Source organism: Eleutherodactylus coqui, chromosome 1 (genome assembly GCF_035609145.1).
Source record: "Eleutherodactylus coqui strain aEleCoq1 chromosome 1, aEleCoq1.hap1, whole genome shotgun sequence".
In the NCBI taxonomy this organism is placed as follows: Eukaryota; Metazoa; Chordata; class Amphibia; order Anura; family Eleutherodactylidae; genus Eleutherodactylus; species Eleutherodactylus coqui.
In genome coordinates, this window is record NC_089837.1 from 357011571 (window position 1) to 357033885 (window position 22315).

Genomic DNA, 22315 nt, shown 5'->3' on the forward strand with positions numbered 1-22315 from the left:
AACAACAATCTGCTCTGTTTAGCAAAGTGTATATTTCAAGAAAGCAAACGCACCTCCATCGTCTCTGCACAATGTTCCCAGTACTGTAGCCGAAAGGCACAGTTTTTAATAACTTGTAAAATATTGACTGACTTTTTTGTAAGTTAACAGGGATCGGCTAGATTTCCAGTACATGTGGTTTTCTTTATAGGCACATTGAACAGATTGTGTTTTCCATTTTGAATATTACATAAAAATCACAATTTTGTACAGAATAGAAGCACATGAGAAGGCTATTAAATTCTATAGTTACAGTTAGCCAATCTATTCAGCTCAAACAATAGCAGGACCTATCTACGCTTGGCTCTGGAATAGCTGTGGCATGTTGCCTGGTTTAAGGGCTATTTCATTAACTTGTCTGGGTCATTCTCCATAGCAGAATGTTTGGACTGTTGTTAAATTGTTTTCCAGTCTCTTATCATCTGGTGCAGCTCCTGGCAATGCGATCAGTGAGTCTCTGATATCAGTGAAAAGCAGAATAAAAGTAATAAATAAATTCTTTAAAAAAGTAACTAAAATATAATTTTGGAGACATTCATATGCTTCATGCGTAGTTGGTAGCCTCACATAGGTATCTGTGAATTCGAGTTTGTAACCATTTATATGAGTTTATGTATATAGCCGTATTAAAGATCCCAGTTGTATGGAACCGCTACCGATAGTTATCTATAACACCATACTGTAGCCCCATATATCTCTGATTTCGCATGCAGGCATAGAAAGTTTTTTGTATGAATTTGCGAGAAACAAAAGTGTAAAATTTTCAATTGCATACCATAGCATAGAGGTGTCACATGGAGACACCATATAGCAGTACATAAAAGTATGTTGTTGGTCCCTGTTGTATGGTCCTTGGAAGCTCTGCATCTAGTGTTAGCAAATGTTTACTGTACTGATCACTCATTTGGATATACCAACTAGATTGCGCTACATGGTGTGCCTATGGCTACATGATATGGAATCATAGGGGCTCTGAATGTCACTATACAGGCTTTGTGCATGAGATTTGGGCCGGGTGCACATGGGCGTAAGCATAAAAATGCTGCGGGGAACCCTCAGCGTTTTACAGTATTTTTACAGCGGTGGAGTCGGCCATGATCCTGCCTGCTGCTGCGTATGGAGGCCAGATTGTACTGCGCATGACAGCGTACTCACTCATGGTGACATGCGCAGGACACCATTTTTTTAAAAATATCTCCTGCTTTGTCGCAAAGCAATGTAATTGCATATGTATGCAATCAATTAGAACAATGGGCTCTATCTCACATATATACGCTGCAAAATAGAACATGCTATGTTTGCTCTTGCGCTCACGTATTACGCAACTCTGACACACTAATGTGATCAGAACTGCGTAAAGCTATGTAATTGATTGCCTGCGAGTTACCGCGAATCGCATGGGCGTACAGAGCCCGCGTAATACGCAGTTTACATACGCCTGTGTTTGCCTGGCTTTAAATGACACCTAATAATGATAAAAAGGAATGCTGCTACAGGATTACAATCACAAGCTTTACCAGTATTTGGAAAGTATTTTTATATTGTGAAGTGCGGGTGGACTGACAGGAAATGGACTTAGTCACATTGTGCAATTAACCCTTTCTTTACTAAGGATGAGTGAGATACATTTATTAGCAGCGATCTCTGCATTATAACTAAAAGTGCTTTTAGAAGCAACGATTATCGCTTAAAATTCATCCAAGCGGACGAAAATGAGCGATAATCGTTAGATGTAAACGCAGGCATCGTGTTCTTTTCGTTTGAACGATGGATTTAAGTTCACTTAAAATCCATCGTTCACACTTCGGAAAGACTAAGCAGATATATTCCATTTGAATGTACTTCGCCCATCTTTGAAAAGACTGCACAATGTTCAATGGAACAATGGAATGTGACAGCAGCTGTTTGCACAGCCGGACGTGTGTTTAAACACACGCTGGGCTCTGCAAACAACTCGTGCAGGTTCTTTTACATGCAAATGAAGATGATGAAGTGCTAATGGACATTAACATTTTATGAAAATAGATTGCTAAACCTTTCAATCTTTCAGTCGTTTGAAAGATTATCTTTGCGTGTAAAAGGGCCTTTACAAAGGTGCATTTGACAGCCTGTGCAGCAGTCTCTTTCTTAATTGTAGTAGAAAGCGAACTGTGCTGGCTCTTCTCTTATTAGTCTCTATAACCATATCAGTCTATTAAAGCTGATTGGAATTAAAGTTCTCTGGAAACATTATGAACAGTCTTTTTACAACACACCACAATGCTCTGAGCAAGTTGTACTCTTTACCTTCACTTGCCTTCAGCATTGCTATACAACCCATGCCATTTTCTGGTTTGGGTCACTTTTCTGTCATGTTTAACTGTATGATGACCATTGCACTCCTGAAGGAACACGTTGTACATGGAGAGTGCTGGAATCTGTGCAGCTGTGAGGATAATACTTTTGCTTGTGGCAAATTTATTAAGAGGCATAAGCAATCGAAGTAATTATGCCCCTTCATCTTTTCGAAAAGTGTTGTTTGCATATTGCTATTGTGGCCAGCAATGTAACTGAAAGACTTTATCTTTTCAAAGATCATTACACATTGCAGCGGCCTGAGACTTGTACTGTGAACTGTAACAGAGTTGCTGGAGAGTTCCAAACTACGACACAGTATTCTAAAGAGTGTGCGAGGATTGTACAGCTGATTTCTGCAAAGTGACTAACATAATAGCTGCCCAGTAAAGTTATTTGTTCATTTTACGGATCCCTGCTCCATCTCTTATTGGTTCCTGCACATGTGAGGGAACTTTGTGGCTGACCTTTTCAGCTCTGCTCCTCACATCTACTTACAGCTGCCCAGTACTTAAGGTCCGATCTCCTTCCAGCCCTGGTGCCATCTTCTGTGGATTGCAATATAAGGAATTAACATACATTTTGTGACTTAAGAACAATCATGATTTATCATAAAAGTTAACTTAGTAAACTGAATTTACCTACTAATTCACTAGAGGCTTAGATTTCAGTTAGTGGATTGTGTGTTGGATAGAGAAAGTGAATTACATGTTTACAGAGCACATTGCTATATAATCACTTGTACATTGCTTGATTTCTTTGGCATATACTGTGCTATCGACTTTTGTTCAGTATTTTATTATCAGTGCTATGGAAAAGTTTGATATTGTGACAAAATTGGATTTAATTTAGAGGGTTTTTTAAAGTTAATATAAAGCCAAAAAATATTTTTCATAATACCAAACATAGAATAAATGCAGATTCACACGGGTGTATTTGCGTGCACAAAATTTGCACATGCATTATTCAGGGGATAGAACCCAGTCATTTCAATGCAGCATGCTCTACTTTTGTGCACATTTGCACACCAAAGGTACCCATAGAAGTCTATGGGAGGTGCACAAATGCATGTGATACGCTGCGCAATCCTGCAACAAAAAGAATACATTTGCAACTCATTAGGCTTAACAGACATTTAAATCGGGGCGCAGTAGTGTCCCATGTAGGGATGAGCGAGCATACTCGCTAAGGACAATAGCTCGAGCGAGCATTGCCCTTAGCGAGTACCTGCCCACTCAGAAGAAAAGGTTCGGGAGGCGGCGCGGGTGACAGGTGAGTTGCGGCCATGAGCAGGAGGGAGCGGGGGGGGAGAGAGGGAGAGAGAGATCTCCCCTCCGTTCCCCCCGCTCTCCCCCGCTGCTCCCCACCCCTCGCCGACACCGCAGGTACTCGCTAAGGACAATGCTCGCTCAAGCAATTGTCCTTAGCGAGTATACTCGCTCATCTCTAGTCCCATGCACAAAAACCCATGCCTTGTGAGAGCAAAAAGTACAGTAAAATGATATGCGTGCAAAAAAGACTAATTCATAGCGCAAATGTGTTATACTGAGTCGCATCAAAAACGCATACACCCGTGTAAAGCCGCTCTAAGGGTGATCTGGGGCCTCTTGCATCAAAGCTTATGAGCCTGTAAGAGGATTGGAAACGGACTGTCAGCATGTCCACTCTATCACGGCATCTTTGAACTGTGAATAATTACAGTAACTGTTAGCACATTTGCCACTATTATGTGCGGCACTGTTATACATAGTGTACTAAGAAAGGAAAAAGAACTAGTTTTTATAACAAGCTACCCCTTTTTCTATCATATGCTAATACAGAGCTTAGTATAGAAGGGCCAGGGGTCACCATCTAGTGGCTGCTATATCATTAGGCCTTGTGTCAGCAGACTAAGAAACCTAATATCTTAGGTTTCATTATTTGAGTCCTTAAAGAGAATGTATCATCAGAAAATGATCTATTTTATAAATCCCATTTTTGTGTTAAGCATTTTTGGGGATTTTTTTTACAACTTTTGGTCACAATTAGAGATGAGCGAACATACTCGTTAAGGGACAATACTCGAGCGAGTATCATCCCTTTCGAGTACCTGCCTGCTCGTCAGAAAACATTTGGGTGCCAGCGGGGGGCAGCGGGATGCTCACTCCTGCAACCCACCGCTCACCACCGCCGGCACCCAAATCTTTTCTGAAGAGCAGGCAGGTACTCGAAAAGGACGATACTCGCTTGAGTATTGTCCCTTAACAAGTATGCTCGCTCATCCCTAGCCACAATCTATATTTTTTTCAAAATCCTAAAATCCAGCATTTTTCACACTGACCACAGAACCCAATAATAGTCTGATACTTCCTGATCTGCAGAAAAAACTTTGCAGCAGTCATCTCACTAACATCATGGGTAGGATTACACTGAGAGGTAACACCTCTATGTAGATAACACAGGATTCTGCATTCACAATAGGTGATTAGCTGAGATATCTACTCCCCTCCCTGGGAAATGACCTCTGCACAGGTCACAGAACATGTCTAGAACAGTCTCCCATACAAGTCAATGCGCCCTCTCCTTCCATTGTGTGAATGACCCATGAAGCTGCTGTAAGGAGTATCTTTAAATGCTGTTAAATGTATCTCAGTAAAGATGGATGCTCCCATAGTACAGCCAACAAAATAAAAAAAAGTCTACAATTAGAAAATAAAAACAGATTAGAAAAATGGAAAATGTTTCTCTAGCAGTTTTTTATTGGTAAAACTTTTTAAATGATATATTCCCTTTCAGACACTCTTAACTGGATACTACTACTTGGGCAATGTATGGTGGACTCATTTAGGACCTCTATGACATTGCTAGTTAGCCACTATATAGAACTGTTATTTGGGCTCCGAGGGTGGAACTGTTTTAGGAACGGTGTATGGCAGTATTATTTCTAAAATGATTAGTAATTTGTGTTAGCCCATGACAGTACATGTACAATTTTCATCTTTCATTCTCATCTTTTCCCAATATCAACCCTGTGTTAATCCTGTGTATGGAAATATAAACTACTTATTTCAGCTAGTGCCCCTGGTTTGGTCAGCTCTCCCCCCGATGACCACAGTACCATCTCTCTGACTCATCAGCTTATTGTTCTGACGTTTTAGAAGCCAGCCAGGTAAACTAAACCTTTGGCTTTCAGCCGTCATTGCACTCTCCACAAAAATGTTACCAGACAATCCATGCCAAGTCTGAGAAATCTAAAATTGCAAACCAAGTCTTTCAGGCCACAGCAAGCCATCCCTATCTCCTCATATTTCCTTTAATTATCAGACTCAAATGAATTGATGTTTTGTCTGATTCTCGTATTACCAGCATGTTTTAACTTGCTATCCGTTTTAACAGACTGTTCAGTGCAGTTCACCAGCGCTCCAGCTGAGATCTGACATGCATCGCATTACATTACACTATCCGTTCTGATGACTCCCTCTACCCACTGATCTCATCCATAATATGACCACATGTTGTGTAGCACCTGCTTAGGGGCCCTTTTACATGGGACGGTTAGCGTTCAAAAAAGTTGTTGGATTGTGCGCAATTTGAACTATAATGGTTCAGTGTAAACACAACCAACGATTGAACGGTGAACAATAATGTGTTTGCTTATCATTTGTCATTCATTTTATGCCATCATAAGAATCATTGTTTGCTTTTTCTGTGTAAATGGCGATCGTTCAGTCTGGTACAGTGAATGTGAATGACTGAATGATCAGCCAATGAAAATTCAGCGATTTACCTGCCTGTATAAATAGTTCAGACTTTGCTTGTTCGCTCATGCAAACAAGTTATCGCCCCATGTAAAAGGAGCCTAACACAATGCAGTTTTCCTATGAATTACAAACTATGTTAAATCTACTTGTCAGGTGAAAATTGATGATTTTTCTCCCTTTCTACAGACAATTACTTTTCACTACACTAATATTGTTGCAGATAGTTTCTTGGTGATTTTTGCTCATTTTTTAATTTCTTCTCAATATACCCTGTTTCCTCAAAAATCAGAGTTCCCCCGAAAATAAGCCCTAGCCTATTTTTCGGAGAGACTTGAACTATAAGACCTACACCTAAAAATAAGCCCTAGTTACACTACATTAAAAAAAAATACATTACCAGGTCCCTCCCACTGCTCTCTAGAGGTTCGGCATGGTTCTCGCAGTCCTTAGTCACTTGTACAATATAATTTCCTGGTTACGAGATTCATAAATCCCACCTCCAGGAAGCGATGGCTGTGATTGGTTTATCGACCACTGCTCAGCTAATCAATGCAGAGCTGGATGACCCAATGCCATGGCTGTGATTGGCCGCGGCTCAGCCAATTCATAAATCCTGCCTCTACAACGCGATGGCTGTTGACTGGCTAAACAGCGGTGGAAGAACCAATCAATGCAGCACTTGACGAACCAATCACAGCCATTGGCTTCATGGAGGCTGTATTTATGAATCCCATAACCAGGAGGTGATGTTGTATGAGCGCCTGAGAACTGTGGGCAATGTATCGGAACTGTGGATATCAGCGTCAGGGACCTGGACCAAGCCTGCTAGGTAACTATAATAAGACATCCCCCGAAAATGAGACCTAGTGCCTCTTTTGATGAAAAATTAATATAAGACAGGGTCTTATTTTCTGGTAAACTCGGTATAATTCAACTTTGCATAGTTTAATAATTATTTGCTCAACACCTATGGTTCACAAGTCCCTAATAAATATGTCAGAGGATAGTCGGGTTTTAAAGTAATTACCATGGTCACTGTCTTCTGCACCAGCTGTAGTTCACCTACATCCTTCTACGTGGTCTGAGTAGTGAGGCAATAGAGGCAAACGATGTTCTTTTCATGAGCATCTATGAATCTTTTGAGGAATCCTATGACTTTATTTGCCTTGGCAGCAGATGCTTGGCACTGGTTGCTAAAGTTAACTTTACTGTCCGTGGCAGAGGAAAAACAAAATGAAAGTTGACTTGATCCCAACAGAGACGCATTTGGCAACAACTCAAATCAACCATTCATGCAAATACCAATATGCCAAATTAAAACAGTTCTGTGAAAAACACTAAACTAAAATGATTCAACAGTGGCGTAAAAAGACTGGTATTAAATTCTAGGCATGTTTGGTTTTCAACTATTGCTGCTAAAGATGGTGCAACATGTTATTAGGTTTAAAGAGGCAATTTCTCACATGGGAGAAATTAGTATTAGATGATTTAGTATTCTGTCAAATTGATGTGTTGCCCTAATTTAAGGCAACATATACTGTACCCGCCATTTCTTCTTTCCTGGAGGTACAGGACATGAATATCCAGTAACATCCCTATATATCCTTCTGGCCATTTCTGAATAAGGGACTGCGTACCCAAAACGCGTTATTTGTGCTGGCTATAATTTAATTAATATAGAAGAAATTGGGTTAATGCCTTTGCTTTTATGCGCTTTATATCACAAGGGTGGCGCCCACGGTCCATCTTTTTTTACCTTTTTACAATTAAACATTTCTATGTCCCGTTACCTATGGTGACGGTTATTGGACTGGCAGCACCCTAGTAACTATTCTACAAAAACTATTCTGAATATTAGGATCACATCCCTAATAGGAGTCTCTCTACCCTTTCTCTTCTCTTGTTTTCCATGGGGGTGACGCTGTCTCAAAAGTTAGCTTCACAGACTAGTTTTATCTTGCAATTAGCCTGAAATTATATAATTTTGCAAAACATGTTTGTCTGAAAATACCCTGAAAATTGCATAATACTATGAGAAAATCTTCATGCTATGGCATTTTCTATGGGAGGCAGTATATTATGTTTGAAGGCTCCATGTGCTTATGGACTAAATCTTAAAGAGACATAGCCTGCTATTCCTGTAAAATAGTAATAAAAGCAGTACATAAACAGAGTCTTTGTATGTGTCTGCTATATTAATGTGTCTGGTTTTCCCAAACTTTATCTCACCCTCAGATGGCAGCCTCTATATAAGAGTACATAGGAAGCCTACCATAACCCAAGGAAGGGAGGGGTAGCCATTTATGACTTGGTCTGCCAGCACCAGTAATAAATCAAAAACTATATTAGGCCCTGTTCACACTTGTACTATGGTTTACTTATCTAATAGAAACTATTGTTTGACTTGTTGGACAACTTACAGGGTTTTGATAGAACTAATAGGTCTGCATGCAGTGTATTATTCCCCCCATATCTGCTGGGACTACTGATGGCAACATAAGCATAGCCTTATCTATTCACTAGGGGTCCATTTGTCTAATATTTTAGTTGTTCCGAGGTCATGAAAGAATTGTCCAGGTATGCAGTTCTAGAGGATGCCCTTAAAAATGCATGGTCTATGAGATGAACATTTGAAGCCACCCGTTCTTCTGACTCCTCCGATAATGCAAATATTAGCTTCTAAATGATGTGTTGTCATTTGTTTACATTACCTAGTTTTGTGGTTATTGGCATCTTACCATTGTTAGTAATGAATGGAGGTGCAAATTGCCATTACACATTCTGTTCTGGCAAGTTCAAGGCTTTCTTGTGATTTTACAGGCGTGTACAATGCAGTGTCTGCACTTTATTGTTTTATTGATACCCTTTATGTGGATGACAAATCCTAATAACACATTTCTCGAGAGACTCAATAATAAGTCTTGCGCTTATCTTGGTTATTCTCCAAAATCTGCCCTTAACACCCAGATACTGTACAGGGAGAGAATTCATCACTGTTTAGGAAAGACAAACAATAAGATCATCTTACTACGGATCTGTTCTCGTTAATTTTGACTTCAAAAGTGAACACATTTCATTGGCAAATGGAACATTTTACTCTACGGTCTAACATGTCGCTGTTAATGGATTTGTGACTCATGAATGTGAACCCTAGCTTTGCCAATCAAGAGCTCTCATTGTTCTGTGCATGTGAAAAATGGGTTCCTGCTGACTTCTTGGTCACATGGTATATACTAAGTCATATATTGTCATTTATTAAGTAATTATACATTTATACATTACATTCTGGTTGTAGAGGGAACAATTATTTTGCATATTTGTCAGAAAGTATAATGTTTTAAATAAAGAATTTGATTGTTTTTCAGGTATTGGGACCCCACACTACATACCCGGGAGTTCAACAAAAGTTATGGGTTCCAGCACTACCTCTCCATTCCACCATGCCCAAAAAGGTGAGATAAAAAATAGGTATTGGTTAGGGCTACAGAGTGGCAACTGTTGATCTCCTCTCATTTTGCCATTCTTTATGTAGAAATGCATTACAGGTCTTTTGCATTCGTAATACAAAATCTATACAGAATCTAGGCCATTGTGTACCACATTGTTACATTGTTCCATTAACTCACAACGGAATATAGCATACGGGTGGAGCACATATAACATACAGATATACCTTCCCATAGCACTACATTGCCTCATTGTATACAGCACTAGAGGTTGGTAACAATCATGAGTGGATAGATCACCGCCAAGCTCCTCACCCTTAAGGCCCTTAATAATATGGTCTATCAATTGTCCCCAGAGTGATCCTTAAGCTAGAGATTTAGTCATAGCCAGTACATTTTTTAATAACCAACAGCTTCAAAATAGATTACATGACCTGCAAAAGGATATTTCCAAGAAATACATCAATTATTATTTCTGAACACTTAGATGTTAAATGTGGCATTTTGATATCTTCCTATGATGGGATTTAACTTTAAACCTTTTATGTTCCCAAATGGGATCATTACTTTCCAATTTTTTTAGGGGCCTAAATTTTACAATTTTTGTTAAAAAAAATGTGTCCACTTTTTATTCAAAAAAAAATTTGGCCTATTGAATGGCAAACACACATGGATAAGGGTCATCTCCTAGTATGATACCGTAGTAGTTGGGCAGTGAAAGTGTTTTATTATCATCATGGTTTATCACAGAGCATGAGACGCATTGACTGTACTATGAGAAGTAAAAACTATTTCTTTTTCTTAGTGGATGTGGCAGGGCAGGGACATCTGGCAACTGCTCTTATTATCGCTATGTCAACTATATTCATCATGGCCATTGCTATTGTCCTCATCATCATGTTCTACATGGTCAAGACCAAGCCATCAGTACGAGGTAGGGGATGTGATTTGAATTAGAAGAAAATGGAGAACAAGCAGAGAATAAGCAGACATAGTCATGTAACTCATGTAATGTTATTGCTGGTTAGCGTTAACTACAAACTTAGGGTGCTTTCAGACTGCCGTATGCACAACTGCCCTCGCCGGTATGGAGCGTAGTTGCCCCTAACCTTTTTTTTTCCTCGCTGGCCGTCCAAACTCCGCACCATAGCATAGGAGTTTGAAAAAATATAGCGTTAAGATAGGTCCTGCCCTATCTTTCCCACATGTGCTATGTGCAGGAAAGATAGGGCAAGTCCTATCTTTTCTCACTCATACAATTAATGGGACGAGAACCCCTACAGTGAAAACAAAACCACTGAAATCCATTGAAATCAGTGGTTTCGTTTTGTCCCGTTATGCGGCTGTGATTATCATGTCCGCATAACAGAGCTATAAAACATTAGTCTGTTTAAGCCCTCAGAGCTATATAAAAACCCTAAAGCTGATGTGGCATTAGTTGTGTTTAAGACTGTGTTCACATTTCCATTATGTCTTCTGCTTATAACTGAAGCCACAAAGCTTTGCCAGATCCATTACATAATGGACACCAGCGGTGCCTGGCAGTCGCCAATGACTCATATTGGGTTTTGTCAGGTTTCATTAAAATTTGTGTCACCTTAAAAGGAATTATTTTGCCTTTCATAATGCTGATTTAAAAAAGTTGCCTATGGCCAGCTCAAAGTGCACCAAATGTAATAAGAGGCTTGCATAGAGTTCATATTTGTGCTTGTTTTTTTTGTGTCTCGCAATGCGCAATACTTGGGCGAAATTCTCGCCTATGTGAATAAGCCCTAAGACTGGCATGTAAAACCCGGGTCTTAGACAGAAATGTACCATAATATTTTCGAAGACATGTGCTTTGGCGTCATGCTACTATATTTTGCCCTTTACATAGCATACAGTTTTATACTTTTTTCTTGTTCTGTCTATACGTTTTATTATTATTCAGATTTGTTTAATTAGCACTTTGTCTGTTCATCAGCGTGCTGTACAATACATACCAAGAGCGTAGAGGCTCAAGTCATTCCACAAGAAGAGAAAAAGGAAGTGCCAGGTTAGTATTTCTACAAGCATGAATATAAAAACCTTCAGTTTATCATTTTCGCAGATTTATACTTTGGTATTTTATAACCTGGGTTAATGTATGAACTGAACCATGATTTTTTCTTGAGTTCAAAGCATAAACAGTCTGCAGCAAGTTTGGATGGAGGCACTAGAATTGCATGATTGATCTATGCTAGAGGATATTTGCATCAGAAAAATCGAACTTCAACCACTATAGATAAATATACATTAACCCCCTAGTGATTGCTTATACAAGTTTATATGGCAGTCACAAAGGGGCATTAGACTAAGCCACTGTAAAAATAGTGGGGCCCCGTGCTGGTTAGAACAGGGTTCAGTTGTCTACAGATAGCCAGGTGTCTACTCTAACAGCTTGCAGAAGAGAAGCCTCTGACCTTGGCCATTTAACCCCTTATATGCCATGGCTAATAGCTATTGGTTTTTAACCATGGTATGGTCTGATAAAAGAGCAGTCACAGAGTTGCACTATTTAAGTAGTGCAGTGTAGTATGACAGCAGTTGAACAATCATATCTTCAAATCCCGTTAAGGAAGAAAAGAATTATGAAAAAATAGAAAAACGTTACAGTTTGATTAATAAAAATCCACAGTAAAAAAGAAACAGTAAATATAACAAGAGATCACAAAGTTTCAGGTACCACTGATAGAACTGAAGCTACAGCCATTCAAAGTAGTACGAGCTCAGTTTGTTCAAAACTGTAATGCCTTTTTCCTGTAGAAGGAACAGGGATCATCCTAAACAGTAGGTGGGCAGAGCTGTACACATATAATGAACTGTAGTCATATGATGTACTGTACAAGTTTTAAAAATCATTTTTCGTTTTTTTTTATATGTCTGTAGCAATTTTATCTGTGTTTGATTTTTGGCTTATTTTATTTACCAGTCTATTTTGGAAAAGCTCATTTATGCTTATTAATTGTTTGACCTTGATACTTGCCACAGTGGAAACTGCATATAAAGAATATGAATACTTATAAGATATTGCCTGTAAATGTTCAATATGGTTAATGCTAATAGAGATGAGCGAGCACCCAAATGCTCGGGTCTGCGTTATTCGAGTCAAGATTTTCGTAAAATTCGAGAGCTCTACTCAAGTAACGAACCCCATTGGCTACAATGTGAGACTCGAGCATTTTTGTATGTGGAACGCCGGGTGCCGAGCTTTTTTTTTTTCCTGGTTCGTGTGTCTGTCTTTCGCTCTCCCCCTGCCTGCTAGCCAAAAAAATTTGCCATTGATGCGTGCGCTGCGTCGCGGCAGGGTGGGACCAAAACAGGCACGTCACAGCGGGCAGGAGCCAAAAAATGGAGCAGAGTCGAACATGGCTTGATGCTCGTTCAAGTAACGAGCACCATCGAGTACGCTAATACTCGAACGAGCATCAAGCTCAGCAGAGTATGTTCGCTCAACTCTAGTTGCTAAGTTATATATTAATAATAAAAATGTTTATTTGTATAGCGCCAACGTATTTCGCAGCGCTTATATTAATAAAATAACTGCATTTATAAGAAAACTGCTTCAATCTTTTTGAGTCTAAACAATGAATGTTTTACAGCAGAAAATGTTGTCATCTATGCTGAAAAAGATGAATTTGAAAAACTCTCAGAAACACAGACAAAAACTGAAAAAAGGTGAGTACATGGTCTGGTCCACAATTAAATATGTGTGAATAAATATGGTGTTATACCTAGCAGACTGCCCGCTCTCATCTATCTATCTATCTATCTATCTATCTATCTATCTATCTATCGTATCTATCTATCTATCCATCTATCTCTCTATCTCATATCTCTCTATCTCATATCTCTCTATCTCATATCTCTCTATCTATCTCTCTATCCCATATCTATCTATCTCCTATCTATCTCTCATATCTATCTATCTATCTATCTATCTATCTATCTATCTATCTCATGTCTGTTTATCTATCTATCTATCTATCTATCTATCTATCTATCTATCTATCTATCTATCTATCTATCTATCTATCATATCTTGTCTCCATTGGAAGGAGGGGTGGAGACAAGGGTAGGGTGGCTTGACAGCCAGGGGATGGCCACAGATGCTGATTGGCTGCTGATGGGCTGGTAGCCACTCTCCTTACAGTGTAGTGAGCGTCTGGCATATGATGTGCCCATACCGCCTACCTGGCGGCCTGCCATCAGTGCTCCATGCGCTGTGTCCACAAGTGTCAAATTGGCCGCAGCTCTGCATCTTCTGCTGCCTGTTGCAGCCCTCATCCCCTGCTCCCAATGTAGCCTCTGGCAACGGAGTGGGGAGGTTAATGACAGCCTGGATGCCTACAGCAGCCGCACAAAGAACGAGAGCAGAAAATAGGTTTGAAGCTGAGGGAGGAGTTATCAGGGCAGTACAAAGGCGTTCCCTGTCACTGGCCAGGTCTCCACCCATATTTGTGGTGGAGACAAGATACAACAATGCCCTATCTATCTCTCTCTTTCTTTCTCTCTCTCTCTCTATCTATCTTGTATAGATTCCTTGAAAAGAAAATAAGAATCTTGCCTTAATTTTCTAGAAGAATATCTGTTGCTTATTTTCTAATTGTTATTTTGATATATGAGACATCAGGTGATTTCAGAAGATGATAATGGTTTGCAGGATGTAAAACTGAATGGTTGTTTCATCCTTACCCAGTGAAAATGATGCCTCCTCTGAGAATGAACATCTTCTGAGCCGAAGCATGGATAGTGATGAGGAAGCGGCGCTTGACAAACAAGGGACACCCGAACTCTGTCTGCTGTCCTTAGTTCACTTGGCAAGGGATAAATCAACCACAAATAATAAACTGACTGGGGTAAGAATCTTTTAACACACGAAAAAGATCAATATATGTTATTATCTGGAATTTATTTAGTCACTGATCGAAACTGGTATGGCCAAGATCCATACTATGTAGGCCAAAGGCCGTGTCAGGGGGCAGCCAGCAGTTGCCCTGAGTATATTTCTTGCTTCTAAAAATGCTGAAAAGCCATTGATTCATTTGTGGAATAACCAACTATGTACTATATAATGAGGAAACTATCATAGACCTGTATATGATGCAACATGTTACAACTATGAGTTATCCTTACACCTGGCTACCTCCAGTTTTAAGTCTCAAAATAGTATTGAGTATCTCTTGAGCACCAACACAGATCTGTACCATGGCCAACCACTTACCATATGCCATTTATAACACTGGTGTCTTCTTATAACCTTCTTATAACCTGGGACCATAGGTAAGCCTCTGAGTATGTTTTCCAAATAAGTAGCCATTCCTACAATCCAGTACACAATCCTCCTCCACCGATTACTTACTATCATTACTATCATTGCAGACTCTGCTGGCTCAAGTCTTTTCTCAAACTATAGTGCCAAACCTAGATAGACTTAATTAATATCTTACTATTACTTCTATTTATAGGCCAGTCACAAAGCCACTTGCATTGTCATGACCATATCCTTGAGAAGTTTGTTTCTTAGAAAAGATACACCATCTGGGTGGGTTTTGTATACCCTGTACTCTAAGCTCAATTGATATTTAGAATATGATTAATTATTCATTATGAGGTTTTTAGTGTAAGAAGAGATGTTGGGTAAAATCCATGTTGCATTAAAGGTCTTCCCTCACTAGACAGTTGCTTTAATTTTAGAGAATTGTATTGGGTGAACTACAGTACAGATGATTTATCCTTTGTTGGGGTTAATGTTCCCATGCATATTAAGGCTTATGCATATGGCCATATTATGACTCCATAGAACCTGTACGAAGCAGCAAAATGGCAGTTACCGTATACGTCTATAGGGGTTCTACTGAACCTACATATACATTAGACACAGGCATATAGAGTTTCTTTGCTGTCTGATTCGTACAGAATCCATGTGCCACTGTGTTCATGAGCCCTTATGATAATGAGGGAACCTGGGCTCTCTTGGGTAATCAGAAGTGACAGATACCCATTAGCAATAATACTTTCAGGATATTTTGCTATCAGTGTGCCATCTACAGGCTTCATCACTAGTCAAATCCATATTGTCTGTCCATAGTGGCATACTGTATATTGCTTTATATTTAGTTGAGTAATGATCGGGTATGGCTGTGGACCCTTTGTAGGACACTGCTGTCATCTCTGCTTTACATCCATGAGCCTTAATTGCATTGCTAGAAATCTACGGCATATCTATCATGTTACTTGCACTCGAAGTCTTCGTAAACAGTTTAAATCAACTCTTTTCTTTATATATGCTGTGAGCTATTGCATTGTTGGCACTCATTTTGGACAGAAGTATCTCAACCACAGTATAATAGACTACACCATTTATCATATTTTGAGTTTGACAGCTTTTACCAAGACCATCCAGAACAAATTTCTCTTTGTTGGCGCATTGCAATTGGAAGTCACCCAAACCTATAACACTCAAAAAACCCTGCATACATGCCTGCCTTGTTTTCCTAAGCTAAGTAAATTCTTATTATAACAATTAGTTATTTGTACTGAAATGAGTTAGCCACCAAATATTACTAGAAAAAGAAGACAGTGTTTAAGGGTTAGACGCTGGCCCTTGAATAGTTTTTTCAAATGTGATTTATTGCTTAACCTACACCTAAAAGCTTAATATGTGCTTGTAGAAAAGACAATATATTGCTGAAGGGAAGGTATTCCTTCAAACCATATAAAGACCCAACTGAAAGGGGTTGTCTCAACACGTCTGGCACTTCTAGAATCGGCAGCAAACTGCATATTTTACTGTAACGTCCACTGCAGGAGAACTGTAGTATTACATGGAGCTGCCTAGTGCTCGTGGCTAGAAGAGAGAACGCCTGCCCAAGGGACCCTTCTCTATGATCTCCATTTGCTTTAATAGGGCATATGGACATAATCATGGGACAACCCATTTACAGGGATTAACTCTGCAGCTTAAAGCAGATTTGTTAGCATGTTATGCTACTTAAGGGCAAGAGTAGATACTACTATACCAAATAGCACTAAAGTAACAACTAACAGAAAACAACGGACTCATAGCTCTGAGTCCAGTCTACTATTGAGGCAAGCGCTCCTCTTGTCTTCCAACACCTACTCCACCACACTCCTCCACCTGTGAGCATGTCCGCCATGTACAGATACATAAATAGTCATCTTACATAATACGACATCACGGGATCCTCTAATACCGCAGCTCCGCGCTGTCAATTTATACAATGCAAATCTGAAACAGATAAGAACCAACTCCATTTTTAATGAGTTAGAAAAGACCATTCTTAGGTCTCACTCACATGGGTATTCACGCATGTAATACACAATGCTAAAAGCCCATTGATTTATATTGGGCCATTCAGACATGCATGCGAGTAATATGCAGCCCCCATGAGTGAGCGCTTATAATGGGTAAAATCACCTTTCCCTGCTTTTGGTAATGCCAAAATGATGGTTTGCCTAAGATTCGGTGGCTTTCTTCAATTTATTTTTTTAGAAAAGCTAATAAAGGATTTGTCTTCTTTTCACAAACTTGATGTTGTATGGATTTGTGCTTTTTATTAGAAGGGTTATCATTCTGAGATCTTTAAAATCTAAGGACATAGATAAATAGTAAGGTACAAATAATGCAGGTGACCTCTCAGCTAATTACTAGTTAGAGGCGTGAATATACTGTATACCAGAGGCGTAACTTGAAGCTCCTGGGCCCCACGGCAAAAACTGTAACAGGGCCCCCAACTATAATGCTTTATTCATAGTACTGGGCTCCCTATATGGAGAAGAGAGGCCTTATGGGCCCCCCGAGGCTCCTGGGCCCGGGTGCAACCACATCCTCTGCACCCTCTATAGTTACGCCAGTGCTGTATACTGTTGTAGCAACTGCTACTTCTGCGCCCCCTGTTACTAATCAGATACTAGCCACTACCCTAGTAGGACAGGAAAACACAACAGTAAAGTTGAGGGAGATTATTTATTAGTCTTTCGCATATCTTAAGGCATACACAGATTTCGGCAAAGGCGTGGCTCATGGCCAAATAGTACATGCACAGAAAGTGTATACCTCACACTTATACCAACCAATATACAGTGTTTGGCAAAAGTATTCACACACGCCTCAGTGGTTTGTATATTTAGCTGCATTACAATCTGGAATTAAAATGGATTTTAATTTAGATTTTATGTAATGGACCTGACAAAATAGTCCAAATTGTTACAGTGGAGTGTAAAAAAAACTTGTTTAAAAAGTAAATACAGAAAAAAATGAAAAGATGTAAGTGCACATGCATTCACCCTGTCTGCTTTGAAACCCCTAAATACGGTCTAGTCCAACAAATTAACTTCACAAGTCACATAATTAGTTGAATAGGGTCACCCTATATACATTCAAAGTGTCACATGATCTGTCACTGTTCTGAGAGGCCCCTGAGTCTGCGACATCAGTAAACAAGTAGCATAGAGACCAGAGAGCTCTAAAAGAGGGCAGAGACTAAGTTGTGTAGGAGTATAGATCAGGGTTAAGTTATAGAAAAGTATCCCAAACTAGAGGCGTAACTTGAAGCTCCCGGGCCTCGATGCAAAACTTGTAACAGGGCCCCCAACTATAATGCTTTACTCATAGTACTGGGTTCCCTATATGGAGAAGAGAGGCCTTATGGGCCCCTAAGGCTCCTGGACCCTGGTACAACCGCATCCCCTGCACCCTCTATAGTTACGCCCCTATCCCAAACTCTGAACATCTCCAGTAGAAATCATGGATGCATTCATCTTTCTCATGAGCAGTGGAAAAAAGTGTCCTACTTTTATGGACAGTCCAGGAATTTTCAGTTGATCGGCAAGAGAGATGAAGCAGGAGGAGTGAGAACACAAGATGGAGGTTTTTAACCTCAAAACCCCCAACTCGCACCCTTGTATGTGACCTTGGTGTAGACATTAGCAGACTGCAAACAATCCAAGCTGACAGCGGACTTCTAACAGTATAATGCCAAAAAGTCCCCCAACTTTTCCTGTTAGAGTAAAACACTCATCTGACAGGTAGGACTTTTACAGGCAAAATTTGAACCCCTTCCTGACACACATGGCTATGTATGTCCTAACTGCATATGTCACTGCAGATAAGGCATATATAGACGTCTGGGTGTCATGGCAGCCTGGACCCTTCCAAAGGCTCCCAGGGTTGCCATGTTTGCCTATTAAGACATGCCAAAAAAAAGGTATGGGGGTCAAAAGATGAAGACAGATTTTTTTCATAGGTATTTTTCTTTAAGCAGTATGACATAAAAAAACTATATAAATTAGCTATCACCATTATTGTACAAACGCACAGAATAAAGATAACATGTCATTTTTACTGCACTACGAAAGCCATAAAAACAACTTCCCCATAAATGATGCGATTTTGTGTTTTCCCATTTCACCCCACTTAGAAATTTAAAAATGTTTTCCAGTACATTATATGGTACATTAAATGGTACCACTGAAAAAATAAACTTGTCTGGCAAAAAACAAGCCCTCTTGTATTTCTATTGCTTGAAAAATAAAAAAAAGTTATTACATTTTTAAAGGGGAGATGGGGTGACATGCCAGAGATGCAAAATATGATGTTGACACGGGAGCATCAATGAGCCAGGGTCATGAAAGGGTTAATTTCTCCTGTAGAAAAGTGGTCAGAGGTATTCCTGCAGTGCTTGTTGGTGGATGAAAGGGAATACACCATTCTGCACCCGTAGACATGCAGAGTATATGTACGACTATATTATAATTTAAAGCAAAGCTTTTTAATTATTTTGGCGTATATTTACAGTAGTGCTTGAACATTTGTGAACACTTCAGAATTTTTCATATTTCTGCTTATATTTGACCTAAAACTATATCAGATTTTCACAGAAGTCCTAAAAGTAGATAAAGAGAACCAAATCAAATAAATGAGTTAAGAAGACCTGGTCATTTATTCATTGAGTAAAATGATCCCATATCACGTCTATGAATGGAAGAAGTATGTCAACCTTTGGGATTAGCAGATAATTTGATAGGGAAATTGGAATCAGATTTTTCAATCATTGGGATGACAATCAGGTGTGAGTGGGCGACCTGTTTCATTTAAGGAACAGGGATCTATCAAAGTCTGATCTTCACAATACGTTTTTGGAAGTCAACCATGCCACGAATAAAGGAGATTTCAGAGGACCTCAGAAGAACAGTAGTTGATGCTCATCAGGCTTGGAAAGATTAGAAAAAAGGGGAAAAAAACTGTATTTCAGCATAAAAACTCACACCATCTGTGAAACACAGCAGCATTAGTATCATAGTCTGCGCCTGTTTTGCTGCACTTGGCTCAGGACAGCTTGCCGTCATTCATGAAACAATGTATTCTAAGTTACACCAGCAAATTATAAAGGAAAATGCCAGGACATCTATCTATGAGCTAAATCTCAAGAGCACATGGGTCATGCAGCAAGACCCAAAGCTCACAAGACGTTCTACAAAAGAATGAAGAAAAATAAAGCGAAAGTTTTGGAATGGCCAAGTCAAAGCTCTGACCTTAATCCTACAGACATATTGTGGAGGAACCTGAAGCGAGCAGTTCATCGGAGGTACCCGCCAACATAACAGAGTTGAAGCAGTTTTGTACGGAGGAATGGACGAAAGTTCTTCAAAGTCGATGTACAGGACTAATCAACAATTACCAGAAATGTTTAAATGCAGTTATTGTTGCACAAGGAGGAAGTCACACCAGATACTGAAAGCAAAGGTTCCCATATTTTTACTACTCAAAACATGTCATATTGGGTCATTTTCCTCAATAAATAAATAATAAAGTCTAATCTTTTTGACTCATTTGATTGATTTGGTTCTCTTTATCTACTTTTAAGACTTGTGTGGAAATCAGATGTAGTTTTAGGTCAAATCAGAGCAGAAATCTGAAATAGTCTGAAGGGTTCACAAATTTCCAAGCACCACTGTAAGCTATTATACTTCCACTAACATAGAATCTCATTGTCTGCCAATTGTTTCTGTCACAGAACTAACCGGTAATACAGAATCTGGAAAAAAAGAAGAAAGAACAGTCATTAACAATTAGGAAATGCCTCTGAAAATAAGTTGTTTTTTTTTTTTTTTAAATCAATGAAAGATTCTGAAATTCTGCAGTTCTGATGATATACACTTTAAAATGAGACATAACTTTCGTTAATCTTGTTCTAGATCAGATGAACACATTAAAAACAAATGAATGCTTAAATCTGAATGCTTTTATATGTCCTTTCCAAAAGTTAGTGACCAGAGTTGCACCATGTATTCCCGAAGAAGTCTTACCATGGACTTATATAGAGGCAAGACTATACTTTACTCACGTGAGTCTGTTTAGTTTGTTGGCTTTGGCTGCCACTGACCAATATTGCTTGCTGCTGGACAGATTATGAACCGTAGCTATAGTTTTTGCCTTATCTGTGCAGACATAGTACCAAAAGAAGAAACTGTAGCTTTCATCCACACCAACTAACAATCTCATTATTGATTATATATCCTGCTGCAGGTCCGTATATAACTAACTCCACAGCACTCCATAATATTAAAAAACTTCTAAGAGTGCCACTAAGTTCAGAAGTTTGATCAGCTTATTATACATGTCCTTGCCAATATTCAATATCAAGATATTTCCTACTGAACTTTTTCTTGTTGCCCAGGAATGATTGAGCGGTCACCTTAATTAATGAATGAGAATACCAATATACAGCTACATTCAGCGGAGTCACATTATTATGACCACCAGCTAATATCCAGAATATACTGCTGTGCAAATTGAAACTTTTTCTTCCTAGCATAGGTGCAATGACCATCCGTCCGCATCAGTGCCCCATACATAATAGCTTTCGCTCAACTCTTGTTTTAGGCACACGTGTGGTAGCCCCTTGATTCATTGTCATGGTGAGCTGCTCGACTGTAGTGTATCGGTCGGCCCTCGCGCACCTTCGTAGCTGATGTTCCCCTCTCACATCAAGGGCATGTGGTGCTCTGCAGTTTCCATGTCATTTATTCCCATTGGTGCTATGTTTCTACCTATAGTACAGTTTTTCACCATAGCACCTTACATACTCACCAAGCCAGCCCATGACACGTCACTTCCATCATGGACTACACACTCTCAACGTCAAAAGTAGGAGGTGGTCATAATAATGTGACTCCATTTATGCTAGTAAGACACATTACTTAAAGGTCTATAGATGTTTTTAAAAGGATATTCCCACTGTATAGAGAGGTAGTATATCAGTAGGATATGCCATCACTTTATGATGGATGAGGGTCTGACCTCTGGGGACGACCCACCAATCCTGAGAACGAAAGTCCTAGTATTCCAACACTGCTGACACTTCATTCTCAAGATTGTGGGGGTCTCAGGGATTGGTCTCACCAATCCTAAAGTGATGACATATCCTACTGCAAAACTACACAAAGCTGCTGCTAAAAGCATGGAGCTGTCTCTAGTAAAGAATGCAGGGAATGCAGCACTCATTACAGCGGAGTTGAACCTTCGAATAAATATAGGTCATCAATTTTAAACAATGAGGTAAACACTTTACCACAGTATTCCAAATTAATTTAGTACTACAACTACAGTCAATCATTGGAACATTTGGATAAGCAAACCAACCCCTCAGTACTTGTGATAGATAGATAGATAGATAGATAGATAGATAGATAGATAGATAGATAGATAGATAG

The 22315-nt window shown here is 39.4% G+C and overlaps 1 protein-coding gene across 6 annotated transcripts in view; it reads left to right on the top strand.

Annotated features, from left to right (window-relative positions):
- EDAR (ectodysplasin A receptor) overlaps window positions 1–22315 on the top strand; it is a 110096-nt gene that overhangs the window by 78909 nt on the left and 8872 nt on the right. For 3 of the 6 annotated variants that reach the window (XM_066577354.1, XM_066577360.1, XM_066577337.1), the window contains exons 6-11: window positions 9479–9565; window positions 10365–10493; window positions 11523–11594; window positions 13180–13255; window positions 14277–14436; window positions 20866–20946. In XM_066577354.1, the coding sequence (XP_066433451.1) occupies window positions 9479–9565; window positions 10365–10493; window positions 11523–11594; window positions 13180–13255; window positions 14277–14436; window positions 20866–20946 (605 nt within the window). The remainder of the gene's footprint in view (window positions 1–9478; window positions 9566–10364; window positions 10494–11522; window positions 11595–13179; window positions 13256–14276; window positions 14437–20865; window positions 20947–22315) is intronic. The other 3 variants (XM_066577346.1, XM_066577366.1, XM_066577372.1) reach the window with 3 other exon arrangements.